Genomic DNA, 13936 nt, shown 5'->3' with positions numbered 1-13936 from the left:
AATAAAAATATGATGAAAATTTCTTTTTACTCCCAAAATTAGCCATAAGTGGAGGGAAACCCTATTTTCTTCATGTGTTAATGATATTCCTAACACTACAAATCAGTAGACTGGACATTGACAGCTTTAGTATTAAGTAGTCTGAGTTTGGTAAGTTGAAACAATGTTCAAAAACATAAACAAAAAAGAAAATTCATAAATTTCCGCTGTGCCATAACAAGACCTCATCAACAGTGAACTCATACTGGATCATACTCCCTTTTATAAATACTTATTGATGTTTCTTCAAGTGGAAAATGTGAGCTGGAGTGTTCAGTGACCCTTTCTCACTTGATCAACAAATACATAAAACACAATTATTACTATCAGTTTTCATTTGAGGAAATGCACACATTTGTCACCCTTCATTCCCAGGACCTTTGACCTTGCCGGCTGTGCACTCGGGTCCCGGCCACTCAGCAGGGCTGAGAACACTGGAGACTGATGAGCAAAATGTTATTTAAGAAAAAAATTGGAACATATCTGCTTAAGAAAGTGGACATGTTTCACTAGATATAGTAAAGATACCGTCTAAGTTCAAAGCAGCTGATAGGAAAACTCTGATGACCCAGCATTCTAGCAGCATTTCAATGCATCATCTAGACGCTGAAGGAATCTCACAACCTTTTGTGCACTTGTAACTCTAATCTATGCATAAATTAGCTTTTGTCTGAGTGTATCAGGCCACTGGTATGTACTATTTAAAGGTTTGTATAAGTGGGAGCCGTTTTGAATTCAAACGTAGGATAACCACTTTGCTCATTTTTTTAAGCCATTTTGTCAGAAGATTCCAGAGGCCTCGATTTATGTTTTAAAGAAACTATAAACACCAGACGCATTTCTAATGTCACTTTCTGGCCAATTATTGGCCTGGAGTCTGATAGCGCTACAATCCAGCTATCCAGCATGGTTAGAACCACAGCCTTAAACGCTCCACAAAAGTTAGAACACAAAATGCAGATAGCCAAAGTCCTCATAGAGCAGACAGAGTAGGACTTATGGGTAAGCGGCGGAACTGCAGAGAAGATGTTTCTATCCTTCTAGGCTTTTCCGGCCGGTCCAGTATCTCATGTGTTTGGGTTAATGAGGGGTCATGATAAGATATTTATACGCGAGGATTTTCTTTTCCACACAGTGTTCTGGAGGATACTGAGCCTTTAATCCACCAGCATTGAGAAAGTTCACAATGTTGGACCTTTGCAAATAGTTTTAAAGGAAAAGTTGATGTGATGATATTTGCAGACACATCTCTGCAGAGCCGTGCTCGCACTAAATTGTTTATTAAGTTCTCCATGTACTCACACATGTAAATTGTATTCTATTGATGCGTTTTAAATGAGGCTCCTTAGATAAATGTTTTCATTTAGAAACCAGAAATTGTCATCTGAATGTCTAAAGCTGAATTCTCTCTGTATATTTGTGTTTTGTATGTTTGAGCTTTTTTTTGTTTTGGCTGGTAAGTGTGTGCATAAATTTAGGTTTTTTGTTTGTTTTTTAATGATTCAACTCTATTTTGACAGTATTGTTATATTTACGCCTGAAAGTAATTGGGTGATACAAAGTTTCTTATAAGATCTATCGGGTTCAGCCAATGGTAAACCCAACTGTCCCACAAAAAAATCACATCGTTAAATGTGAGAAAATGTTTTCTCTAAAAAAATAAAACCAGTAAAAATAACTCAGAGTTGTCATAAACAATAAATAAAGCAATAAACTCCATAAAGCATCAGAAAATAGAATTTTTTCAAGTTTAGTCTAGGTTGGTCTTTTTAAAATAGGAGACAAAAAAAGAATTGTTCTTTGAGGAACTCGCCTCTAGTGGTCTGTTGAGGAACTACAACATTTTGATCTTCCTGCTTTACATTAAAAGAGCATAGAGTGTAGAGTCTGGAATTATGATTGACTGTTTGTCTGTTGTTTCATAGTTCATGAAGTTGGAACTGATGCTACGTTCAGACCAGCTTTAGTAACATGCGTTCAGGCGACCACTTCCAATGGAAAGTCTACGTAAACATGCATTTTTAGGCTTCCACTTTCAAAATTCTCATGTTCACACATTATGTCAGTGTTACGTACAAAGCATGTGTACTTTGACCAATCAGGGACTCAGATTTGGTAGTGACATATGGATGGTGTCCCTTTTAATACATGGAAGTGCCAACCATTTGAAACTTAATCTTTGAAGGAAAATAATAATCGAGGAGTTGCATGATCGCAGTGGAAGCAGCGGAAGAATCCACAGCCGGACTAGCGAAGCGGTTTCAGAGACAGAGGAGGAGGCTTTTGGGTCTCATTAGAACTCCTTCTGGGCACTCGGACCATCACTTCTCCATCCAGGGATCTTTGTGTGGGAGTTGAGAATGAAGAAGGCCGCAGGCAGGTGGAAGGATCCCATGTAGCTGTGTCCTGGTGACTGACGCAAAGTGAGGTTAACCGCTTAGACTAAGTGAAGGAGATATCCATGAACTTGGACAGGAAAGCATTCTTAAATCCAGTTCAGATGTCTTCTTTAAGGTCAGTAATGATTCCAGCCCCTTTACCAAGAGGTTATGAGTCCAGATTAATGGTTGGTTTTCGTCTTGAATTCCCATCTATACTCACTGCTGCTGTTTCTCTGTCCACCAAGTTTTCCACCTATGGTACTTGCAACACTTATCAAGCTATAAATAACCAAAAAAATATATTGGAATAGAGCTGGGAAAGAGGAAGAACAAACCTGGAGCAAGATTCTGAAGATTTGCACCACTTTGACCATTTAGACCAGGCCTCTTCCAACTGAAGGTGGCGGAAATGTAATAGTAAACAAGAGAAAATAAAAAGAAGAAAAAGCCCTTCCCTGCTTGTCCAGTGTGAACACCATGAAAGCACATTCATAGCATGTTCTTGAACACACACCTGTTGTAAATGTAGCATCAGTTCTGCACCAAATTGTTGAAATACTTTGTCCCCATGCTTGGACAAAACTGTTTATGTGTTTACCGATGATTACCGTTGCGTCTAAGCATCCATCAGGACGGCGTTTGTGTTTCTGTCAGCAGCTTGTTGAAAGGGCGAACACCCATGACACAGCTCCATGTCCCGCCATCTTTTTCCCTTCCCACGCCCCATTACACCTGAGGTGTATCAGCAGCAAGAGTTGTTAAGGTCATAATGAGAGCTCAGCTTTCTGCTGATGCTTGGCAGAAACCCCTGACAGCGATGAACGCTTCATCGGTCTGCATTCAGCAGAGCAACGTCCACAAAAAATGTCGTCATATGGAGCTCTGTGGAGCCATGTGCCATTCTCTTTACCCAAACAGTCTCAAATCTGCCAAAACACAGGTGGAAGTTGTCACCAAACTGGATACAGATGAGTTAAAAGCCATTCACATCTCCTGCGTCATATTCACAGATGGAGCTGAAACCCATTGATCAGTGCATCAACTTCAGATGCTTTAAATCTCCATGAAGTGCACGCCACACACCACACAAAGAGCTTCCCTGGGGACTCCTCTCGTGAGAAATGAGCTTCCGCACAGTTCCTACAGCGTGTATTAATTAGACAGAGAACAGAATCGGCTTGTTTGGGTTGAATTGTTCAGGAAGTCTGTGAAATATGACACAACACCTGCTGCTTGGTACAATGAAAAGATGTTTCCTCTGCCTGGATTACTCCGTCTGAGCCTCTGCCCTGTTCTGTCTTGATTTCAGAGATAAAACAGATGCACTTGTGAGAGAAGCACTTCCCATTTTCCATCTGTTCTGTAGGAGTACTGGTTCATCCATCCCATTTACTGAAATGTCGTCTTTCATTCTCTCTGTCACTTCCTTTCATTTTTCCTTTCCCTTGTGAAGAGTGTAATCCGTGTCAGATATATTTACCTACAGTCCTCTTGTCTCATTTTACAGTCCAAACGTTTTTTCTGTTTGTACATATAACACAGTCTTATTAAAGGAAGACAATTTTCAAACAAATTCCCTCTCTGCACATTGACACCTGAAACCTGCACTACAGCCGGAGCCCAGGAGAGCCATCAATAATTAAATGTGTTTCAACACCGGTTTGGTGTGTTCTGTCCTACCGATCCAAGGTCTAGACTTGATGGGAAAAATCTAGAAGAATTCAAAAAGCTTTCATGTGACAAAAAGTTTAACCCTATTTAAGTAGAGATCAAAACTACAGCAGCATGCACAGAAAATTTCCCTAAAATCTAGCTGCGCCACAAAGTTTCCTCATACCTGTTTTCTCTTACCTCTCAGACTGAAGCTTTGAATTTTCATTTTAAAGTTTTCTCAGTTCCCCATAAAGATGGGAAAGTTTGAGAAATACCCTGAAAACTGGGACATGACCTGAAAACACGTGGCGCCTGAGAGCATTTATGTGTTGTGGTGTGGCTCCCCCTGCAGGATGAATCGAGGAACAACCTCAACAGGGGTCCCAGCTCATCTGTTTACTTATTGGGACATTTCCTAATAAAAAATGTTATTTTATGCAAGAATCAAAGTTCTTGCTTAATGTTATTCTTGAGTTCAGCTTTAAGAGTACAGTTTTACTAACTGATTGTTTGCTTTTAATGAGCTTTACTACGGTGGCCTTGAAGGACAAATCATATTAGCTTATCAGGCAACAGAAAAACATATTAAAGATGGCAATTTAAAAACCCAAAACTCAAAAATGCAATTCTAAAAAATAAAACATTTCAGAAAAAGAAAAAGTTTCTTTTTATATTTTTTGGAATGGTGTTTTCCAAAATGTAATATTTTGTTCAATTTTTATTTAGAATTGTGCTCTTTATTATGTTTTTGCTTTGAGTTATTTATTGATGTGACTTGAACTTCAGGGCCACCGTACTTTACACATGAATAGCCACATAACCCTCTGGAGGAACATTAGCAAAGCAATGTCAAGTGTTTTGGTTGTTTTTTGAAAAAAAAATGTCTAACACTTTAGATGAGGTGCTGCGTATAAATGTTGATAAAGATTGTTAACACATTTGTTAAGCTTATAAGCAGTTTATTAATATGGCCTTTGCAGACAATGGTCTCAATTTAGATGTTAATGAATCTGACTATGTATGTTAAAAAAACTTTTTTTGGCTCATTGTAGTAATACATTTCTTATAAATATCCTATTAAAACATTAACAATGTTTGTTAATGTGTTAATAAAGATAAAGTGTTAGCAATGTTTTTTTCTTTCACCAGGTCAATGGCGTTAACATAGAGGGCATGCGTCACGCGGAGGTCGTTGCTTTCATAAAGAAAGGAGGAGATCAAACCTGGCTGCTGGTGGTGGATCCAGACACAGATGAACACTTTAAGAGGATGGGAGTGATCCCAACGTTAAGCCACGTCAAAGGTGGGACACATTTAAACAAATGTTTGCTACAAACTAAAGCAGGATTTCCTTAGCTATAGTGGCAACCATACCTGCTGTCCTTTAGCTTCTACCATCTAAATAACGTGTAAAGTTGTAAAGAAACGTGCGGTGATCTGAGAACTTTTTCTTCAACAGATTATGACGGTCCGTCCATACCCAACGGACCATCCAACGCTCAAATCAACGGCAGCTCTACCACACAGTCCATAAGGTCCACGCGCTCCGACCTTAGCAGCCAGGGCAACAGCACACAGGTGAGGGTGGAATAGAGCAACCTAATCTTTAGCCTTTAACATAAAAATATGAAAGTCTTTGCTTGTCATGTGTCCAGCTGGCGGATGATGACGGCAGCCTGCACATGGACCCTTTCGCCGAGATGGGCTTGAGTCTGAGCGCGACAGCAGCGGAGGAAAAGATGAAGGTTCATGCCAAGGAGAAGAGGAAGGCTCCACAGATGGACTGGATGAAGAAATATGAGCTCTTTAGTAATTTCTAGAACATTGGAATTCACCTGAGAGACCAAAAGACAGACCCTAAAACAGACCCGTCTCTGGGGTTGAATCTACAAGAGGATGAAGGTGACCAAACGGCTTTAACTTTTCATCTACTCTTCCCTCGCCATGAATTCAAAGCTAAACGACTGCAGACACTCTTTTATAAAACTTGCTTCAGACGTTTTGAGCTCAGAGAGAATGTTGAACTGAAGCCTCTGTCTCTGCTTTTATGATGCCATTTTTCCAAAAGACTTATTCAACAGCTTTTTTTATATTTAAAATGTGTAAACACTCAAAAAAAAAAAAAAAAGGACTGCCTTCATCAGTTCCCTGGACACTACAACGTCAGTGATTTTGGATTATAAAAAACTTTTCCTCCAGTTGGAAGAACCCAAAGCGAGAAAGACCACTGTGAAAGTCTAGACCTCTCATTGTGTCTTACATGTGACTCATTTAGACAGCATCTGTGTACACTTCAATGCCTTTATCAGGAAGAGCTTTATACTTATTTAGCTAATCACTAACACTCACTAATATATAGCTAAACCAAAAACGGAATGAGCTTTACTGTTGCATAATAAAGGGCGGCACCACCAAAACACTCATGAAGGACATGACAGACATTAGCATAGTGAAAGCTACGGCGGCCCTGAAGGACAAATCACTTAAAAACATGTTAAAAATCACGATAATTAAGAAATAAAAACAAATAATAAAAGATTTACATTTTAGAAATTTAAACTGTATTTTGAAAATGAAAAAAAGAAACACAATTCCAGAAAAATAAATACAAATGCAATGTTTCAGAAAACAAAAATAAAATCTTAAAAAATGAAAGACAATAAGAAATCGGTTGATGTTTGTCCATCGTTTCAGCAAAAAGCTATTTGGCATAAATATGCTCAGTTCTAATCATAAAACTTTTATTAGTGTGTAGACATTTAAGATCTATTTTTTAAAAACTCAGATGTCATTATCCAATCAATGATGTCCCATACTCCCTACTTTTTCTGGTTTCTTTTGTTATAGTTTTTTAATTCCTGAAAAATACTTAAGTTTTCAGAAACATTTTTTACATTTTTTTGTAATTGTGTTTTAGGGTTCTGGAATTTGCCTTGATTTCCAAATGTTTTGCATTTTAGATTGTCGTGGTGATATTTAATATGTTTTTGCGCTAAGCGACTTGTTAGCGTGATTTGCACTTCAGGGCCACCATAGAAAGAGCAATTTCTAAGCATTTCAAGACATGAAAATGATTGATTTGAACAGCAGGGGGCGAGCTTGTCTCACAAATGCAGATGCAGCATTTTCAATGCAATACAATTGCAATTTCAGTGCACCCATTTGTGACAAAATGAAGAGATTTAAAAGTAGGCTGAATCCTTTTTATGTGGTTGGAGAGATTTCGATTTTACAGCTACTCATTAAATATGATGCTATGTTATCATTTCTGAAGCCACAGAGGAAGGAAAACTGAATTGTAGTGTACTGTTCAGAAGTCAGTATTAAGTTTGTCTTTCTTTTGTGTCAGATTTATGAGATCGGAGATTGTAAAAGCAGCAGTTGGCGGCTGATTGCAAAATAACTGGAAGGAATTTAAAGGGAATTTTTCAGAGGACGCACGTTCAGCGAGTGTGTGGTCTCCTTTAGTGGAATGTAAAAAATGAGAAAAAAAGGGGGGGAACTGAAAGTGCTCTGGCGTTGGACGCAGACTGACTCCAGTCATTTCAATCAGCGGAAGTGAAGATAAGCGACAGATGTGAAGGTATGGGGCGATCGGTAGTGTGTGCGGCAGGTTGGAGACGCTCTCGGCGAGGTCAAACATGATGGCGAGGATCTTGTGAAAGAGACAGTGGGAGCCATGGAGATTACAGGATTATTTCACATATAGAACAGCTGTCATACACATGCTTACGCATGTTTGTGCGTGGAGAAGGTATACATGTCACATTCCCAGCGATGTTAATTATTAGAGAGGAATGAAGTCTGCTCTTTTTTGAACTCATTTACACCCTGTGTTTTCCATGCAGCCTCTGGGTTTATATTTGAACCTGCTAGCAGCAGGGCGCTCACTGCTACTTCTGTTGACATGTAAATTAAAGCTAACAGAAAACATAAGTTGAATTTTTCAATAAAGTGTGATAATAGCACTTTTTCTCTTTTTTTTGCACCATTGTATTTCATGCTTCCTCTGTTCTCACACTCATTTTTTCCCGCCCTTTTTTGTTACAGTATCCCTTTTTTTTGCTCGTTTCCCCTCTTTCCCTCTCAGTGCCCTCTCTGTCTTCCCCCGGCTGAGGATTATGTTGGCGTTCAGTTTCAGCCTGTTCTCAGCGCTCCCCATCAGCCAGCTGCTGGGAGCTTTTCGGACACACAAAGGTTAAACATGGGTCAGAAGTGGTGCATGTAGGAGTGCATGATTGGGCCTTTTATTTCACGTTGGTCTGCACTGTCCAAACAAAGGCAACAGTATTTGGTCTGTATCAGCCGTTTTCATTAATGCTACAGAACAGTTCTGAACTAGAATGAGTAATATCTTGTTACAATTATGGACTATTGTAAAGTTTATGTGCATTTACAGTCCATTTTAGGGCTGAAACACAATTTTATCTTTGGAACTAAAAACAACACAAATGTATCAAACCAAAATGCCATTTTAAGCAGCATTTATTCAACTGTCTGCATTTATTTTTTTGCATTAATCAACACATTTATTGTTTCTTCCAGATCACTGTGACCATGTTTAAGGTAATTTACATGAATCCAAATTCTCCCCCTACCCCTACATTTAGTCCTCCAAACAGAGTTATGGAAATATGTCAGAATTCCCACCCTAATCCCAAACTACTAAAAAATTATGTAGTGCGGAACTATCTAGTGCCCTGGATTTTAAAAGCAATTCGGACATCATGCAAATTACTTTTCTTTCTTTGTGTTAAACGCCATATACCGATTTAAAAAGGTGAAAATCAAATCAATACGAACATTTCACTATGTCTAATTTTATTTATCTATTCTTGTTTTCCACAAAGACTTCTGGGAAATTTCTAGTCCAATGCACTTTGTGAAAAAAACAGCAAATGTAGCCCACAATGCATTGCGGTCCAACAATTTTTCAGAAAAAAAAATGCTTTTAAATGTAATTTTTTTAAATAAACCATCCATATTCTCATTATCAGAACCCAGTAGAGTCACAAATAGACGTAAAATGTTCATATTGATTAGATTTTCACTACGGGGGGGATCTTGGACATAGCCAGTTAATTCGAATGTTACTTTCGCTTGATGATGTCATCAATACTCGCCGGTCAGCTACGTTAGCGCGAGCTGCAAGCGTGCAGAAAAACACAACATCAGTTTTACAACTTTAAAAAGGTCCCGCTGAAGCAAAAAGTAAGTACTTACATTTTAATGTAAACCTCTGTGATTCAGAGCGCACCCACATGAAAAAAGCACTTACCTCCGCTACACAACATGACGTGGCTCGCCCTACAGGCGGAGGGATACAGAACTCTGAGTTCCTTCGCTTTACCCGTGAAAAAAAATATTTCAAGTTCCCCTTTTTTTCCTCAAATATCCCTCCAACTGAAGGCGGAGGGGAAGAATTTGGATAGTCTGTGCAGGAAATTCATCATCATCTTGACAGTAATCAAACCACAGATTTCAAGCAGGCAGACGGTTCTACTTTCTGGGCTGCTCAAAGTAAAATTGACAAAAATAGGACAAAATTCATGGCTATATATATATATATATATATATTACAAGATACTAAAATGTATGATTGTACTTCAGTAATTGTCTAAATGACAAAATTAATCTGTCAACATTTTCATCTTTTTTTCTGATCCGAAAATAAGTGTCATAATATTCAAATTTTTATTTAAAATAACAGTGAAAAGCTTTTTTAATATAAGCCTGAATCCATGGTACACCTCTGTTCACCCACTAGGGGGCCGAGCAACGTTCCTCATCCAGGAAGTGGGACAAACCTTTGTGTAGTGGAGTTGTGTGGATACATTCAGTTCCTCTACCTGGGCTTTTGTCACACTGCAACACCACACGTGGCCGCCGCGTTACAAAGCTCCTCTGAGGTTACGAGAGGGCCAAGTTGTGACGCCAGCACATCAAAAGACAGAGGCAGTTCAAAGCCGTTTGCAATTTCAGAGCAGTAAAAGCAAAAGTACAGAAACAGAGAATAGAGCCACAGGTGGGCACTTTCTGTTTAGCCTGCCTCAGTCAATGCACGCACTTCTACTTTCTACTGATGATAGATGATTGCTTGTCTCGCACGCTAGATTTTCTATTCTCTCGTGGTCTTTTGGAGTTTTTTTTAACCAGCTTTTATGGGGTTTTTCTTTGGTACTTTATTTAGTTTTTTTGTGTGTCCTGATCTTCAGCCCTATGATCACCTCAGTGTCATTATTCCACAAATTCAACAGTGCCAGGGCTGCCTGGGATGCCTGCAAGGAGGAGGGAAACCAGAGACTGGCAAAGGGTGGAGGTGGAGAGGGGTGGTGTTGGAGGGAGATGGAGTAGTTTGGGTGAGGGGAGGAGGGGTTGGAGTTCCCATGGTAACGATGTTTTTGTTAGCGCTCGTGAGTCAGACAAGCAGTGAGTCACAGTCAGGAGGAAACGCAATCACACAGTCACATTTATACTCTAAGTCTGCCCCCCATTCAAAGAGAAGCCAAATAAGGACAACTTCATGCACAGAGACTGAGAGCAGGGGTGCAGGAAAACACACAACCCAGGAGGGATGCGGCCTAAAATTCACTCAAACGCAGACCAAAGTCAAGTTTAGAACGTTCAGAAGGAAGGGAGCAAAGATAGAGCGCTGGGACAGGAGGGGACCTCTGCAGAAGCTGAAGAGTGTGGGAGCGCTCCCAGGAGCACCCCTCTCAACAGTGGGGGGAGAGGATATGTACACACCCAGTTTGGGCACACCTTGGCTTAACTCGCTAAACCAAGCATTTATTGTCTGACGCCTACACATCCAGACAAGGTTGAGAGAAACAGACAGCAGCAATTTCTACAAACCAGTTGATATTTAACCCCTCCTCCCTCATTTCATATCAATCAGTCAGGTCACACATGCAAGGATGGCAACCAGTATTCACCCAAAATGCCTAAACTTGGAGGTAATGACCAGACGATTGTTCTCGCATTCATCGCCTGACGCACTGGAACTGCCCCGGCATGTTGCCTGTTGTTTCAGTGGACTGGAGCGTCTGACCTGCTGGAAATGACGGAGTGTTTTTAAACAAAGACGTCTGTAAGTTTATGTTTGTGTAGGCTGATTTACATGCACGTACAGATCAGGGCTCATCCCACACAAAACCTGGCTTTTGACTACTGTTGGCCCCAACTGGTAGAGGCAGAAAATAAACCACCGCGGAGCCCCCCCTCACCCCTCCATGTGTGTTTTTACTGTATCGTAAAAGTTGACATACTGCGAGTTGTCATCACCTCAAATTACTGACTACTAGCTTCCATTCAGAGGTTTCAGGATGGACTTTTTTCTTTGTAATCGTCTTTTTCTTTGATTTTTTTAGACTATAAATCTATAGTGTAGAATCATTGACTGTATATGGGACTTGGATTGAGTGACTCCTTCATCCCTGGCGCTGGTCCCATGAAGCCAAACCTGTTGAACATGAAATCCTGAATTTTTTTTTATAATATTTTTTATATAGTTAAAGTTTTACTAGTTATACACGGACCAATCAGATGATTCAATACATTTTGTGTCAAATGTTCAAAGCTTTCCATTCATAGATTCTCCAGAGCTCACTTTCAATCTGTAAGAGTGTGGACTTCCAACAAGCTCACTCCTGATTGGCTAGTGGTTGCCATAGAAATGGGGACTCAGATCAACTAAATCACTGTTTATACTGGCAATTTTGAATGAATGGGATTTATGAATGACATCACACTCACTCAGTCCAGATGTCATGTACAGTCAATCTATTCAAAGGTAGCAAACATTTGCATTAAAAATGACACAGATTCAACTAAATTTGTCGTATTTAGTCATCATTTTCTTTAAGTGCTTTTGGAACATATTTTATTATTAGTGTATGATGCAACTCAAAGCTTCCCCCTTTTTTCCCCTATCTTTACATCTCTGATGGCTGAAGTTCAGATTGAGAAACTTTGGGAGTTTATGCCAGATTGCAAAATGCCACCTGTTCTCCAACGGCTGCAGGCTGTTGAATCTCTCTAGAAGTAAATTGTAGCAGATAAAACCACTAAACTCACTCAGATGGCAGAAAGAAAGAAAAAAAAAATACTTTCTTTCTTTTCTTTTAACTTTAATCTTTATCGTTTTGGCCTGGTTGAGGAGGTCAAAGGTCGTTGCAGACAGTCCAGTAAAGAGGGAGAGTAGAACATAGCGCATGGATGGAAACGCTGCAGGAATTGAGGAGTGTGTGTGTGTCTGTTAACACATAAGTGATTAATGAGACAAGGAAGTTGCTCTAAACTTGTCACCGTATGAGGTCAACTGTCAAATGGAGGAACAGAAACGGCATGTGGTCACAGATAGACTTCCTCTCTAGATGATCCTCACAATTGAAAACGTTGGGTCATATAAGTTTTGTTCAAGCGTTCACATAGAAACAGCAGAATTTTACATTCACGCTTTTTTTTTTTTTTTGAGAATAACTTTTTTTTGATCCTAGAGTTTCTGAATGGAGTCACTGTGAAAACTGTTCTCCCACGCTCTCGTCGACTTACATGTCTTGATGGTAATCTAAACAAAGAAATGGGCCTTCTTGTTTCCACAAGCAAAGCTGTTCAACTGCATGGCAAGAGCAAAAAAAAAGTGGTCAAACCAAAGGGATGTTTGTAATTGCAAAAGACACAAAGCGCCTGCACCCTCTACATTTCAACGTCCCCCATGTCATCTGCTCAAAGGGAACAAAGCATCATGCATGACAGTATACATGGGACTCACTGCAAATATGTTCCAAAGTTTTAAAGCCATCCATTTATTTTGTGTTTGTTTTTCTGCAAGAAGCTATTAATCTTGATTTCCTCCTGTCTACAAACAGCACAGTTTTTTAACAAAACCGTGTGAAAGCTAAATAGGCCTGCATGCCAGACCTGTGGCCCACTGAATTCCTTACTGTGTTGTTAAAGAGGTGTTGATGCAACACACTGCTAAACAAGCCCTACCTCACTTGATGCTCGAATGAAAAAACGTTACTGCAAGGAGCACCCTTTTTTACAAGTAAATCAGTCTGTTTTCATGTCAGTGTTATAGCGGATGTTTTTATTGTGAGGTGACAAAAAGTAAGAATTGAAAGGATATTTGGTGCACTGGTGTGAGGTTTGTTTGTATGTCAGAAAACACCACCAACTCTAGATTAAAGAAAAAAGAAAAACCACAGTCCTATTATTTTCTTTAGTGCCACCAAAGTCTTAAAATATCTCATTCATTAAGTCATTCAGTTTTGCAGCGTGCCATCATGTAATCACACAGTGTTAACACATCTACTCACACTATGTATATTTTTAAACTGAATTGAGACAAAAAAAAAAAAAAAATTTTTAGGTTATTCTCCGAAAATGTGCTCCTTCTGAGGTTTTGGATTCAGTTTAGCCTTGTTTCCACTGAACAGTCCGGTTCTGTATTTTGAGTGTTTCAATTGTAAAAAGGACCCATTAAACAGTTCTAATCCGCACCTCTTGTAGGTCCATTAAAAATAGAAGGGGACGGTTGGAGCGGAGCCGCTGTATCCACCCACTGATGGTAATAGCACTCCGTTGTTTTTTTTGTTTTAAACAGCGGTATTCTCCGCAATCTTCTTTCAAACACCATTAAATTCCTGTTACACACGATGCACAAAAATTAAAGCAAGAAAAAGACGAGCTGCTGGATGACCTCTATTGTTGTTGCTTTTCTAGTCATTGCACTACATTGACACGCTAGTGGTCTACATCACATACGCAACGTGAAAACAAACCGCTCAGTAGGAGCGAGGCTTAACTGAGTGGAAACGCTCACCGGAATTAACTGGACCGTATTGTACCACTCAGTGAAA

The 13936-nt window shown here is 39.5% G+C and overlaps 1 protein-coding gene across 1 annotated transcript in view; it reads left to right on the top strand.

The window, feature by feature from the left end:
* LOC112146930 (Na(+)/H(+) exchange regulatory cofactor NHE-RF2) overlaps positions 1-8041 on the top strand; it is a 32309-nt gene extending 24268 nt beyond the window's left edge. Inside the window, exons 4-6 of the mRNA XM_024273006.2 lie at positions 5223-5376; positions 5533-5651; positions 5729-8041. Coding sequence (XP_024128774.1) covers positions 5223-5376; positions 5533-5651; positions 5729-5893 — 438 coding nt within the window. The 3' untranslated portion in view covers positions 5894-8041. The remainder of the gene's footprint in view (positions 1-5222; positions 5377-5532; positions 5652-5728) is intronic.
* The last annotated feature ends 5895 nt before the right edge of the window (positions 8042-13936 follow it).

Source organism: Oryzias melastigma, linkage group LG8 (genome assembly GCF_002922805.2).
Source record: "Oryzias melastigma strain HK-1 linkage group LG8, ASM292280v2, whole genome shotgun sequence".
Lineage (NCBI taxonomy): Eukaryota > Metazoa > Chordata > Actinopteri > Beloniformes > Adrianichthyidae > Oryzias > Oryzias melastigma.
The sequence above is the reverse complement of the archived record's forward strand: the minus strand, read 5'-3'. Positions and strand labels throughout refer to the sequence as shown.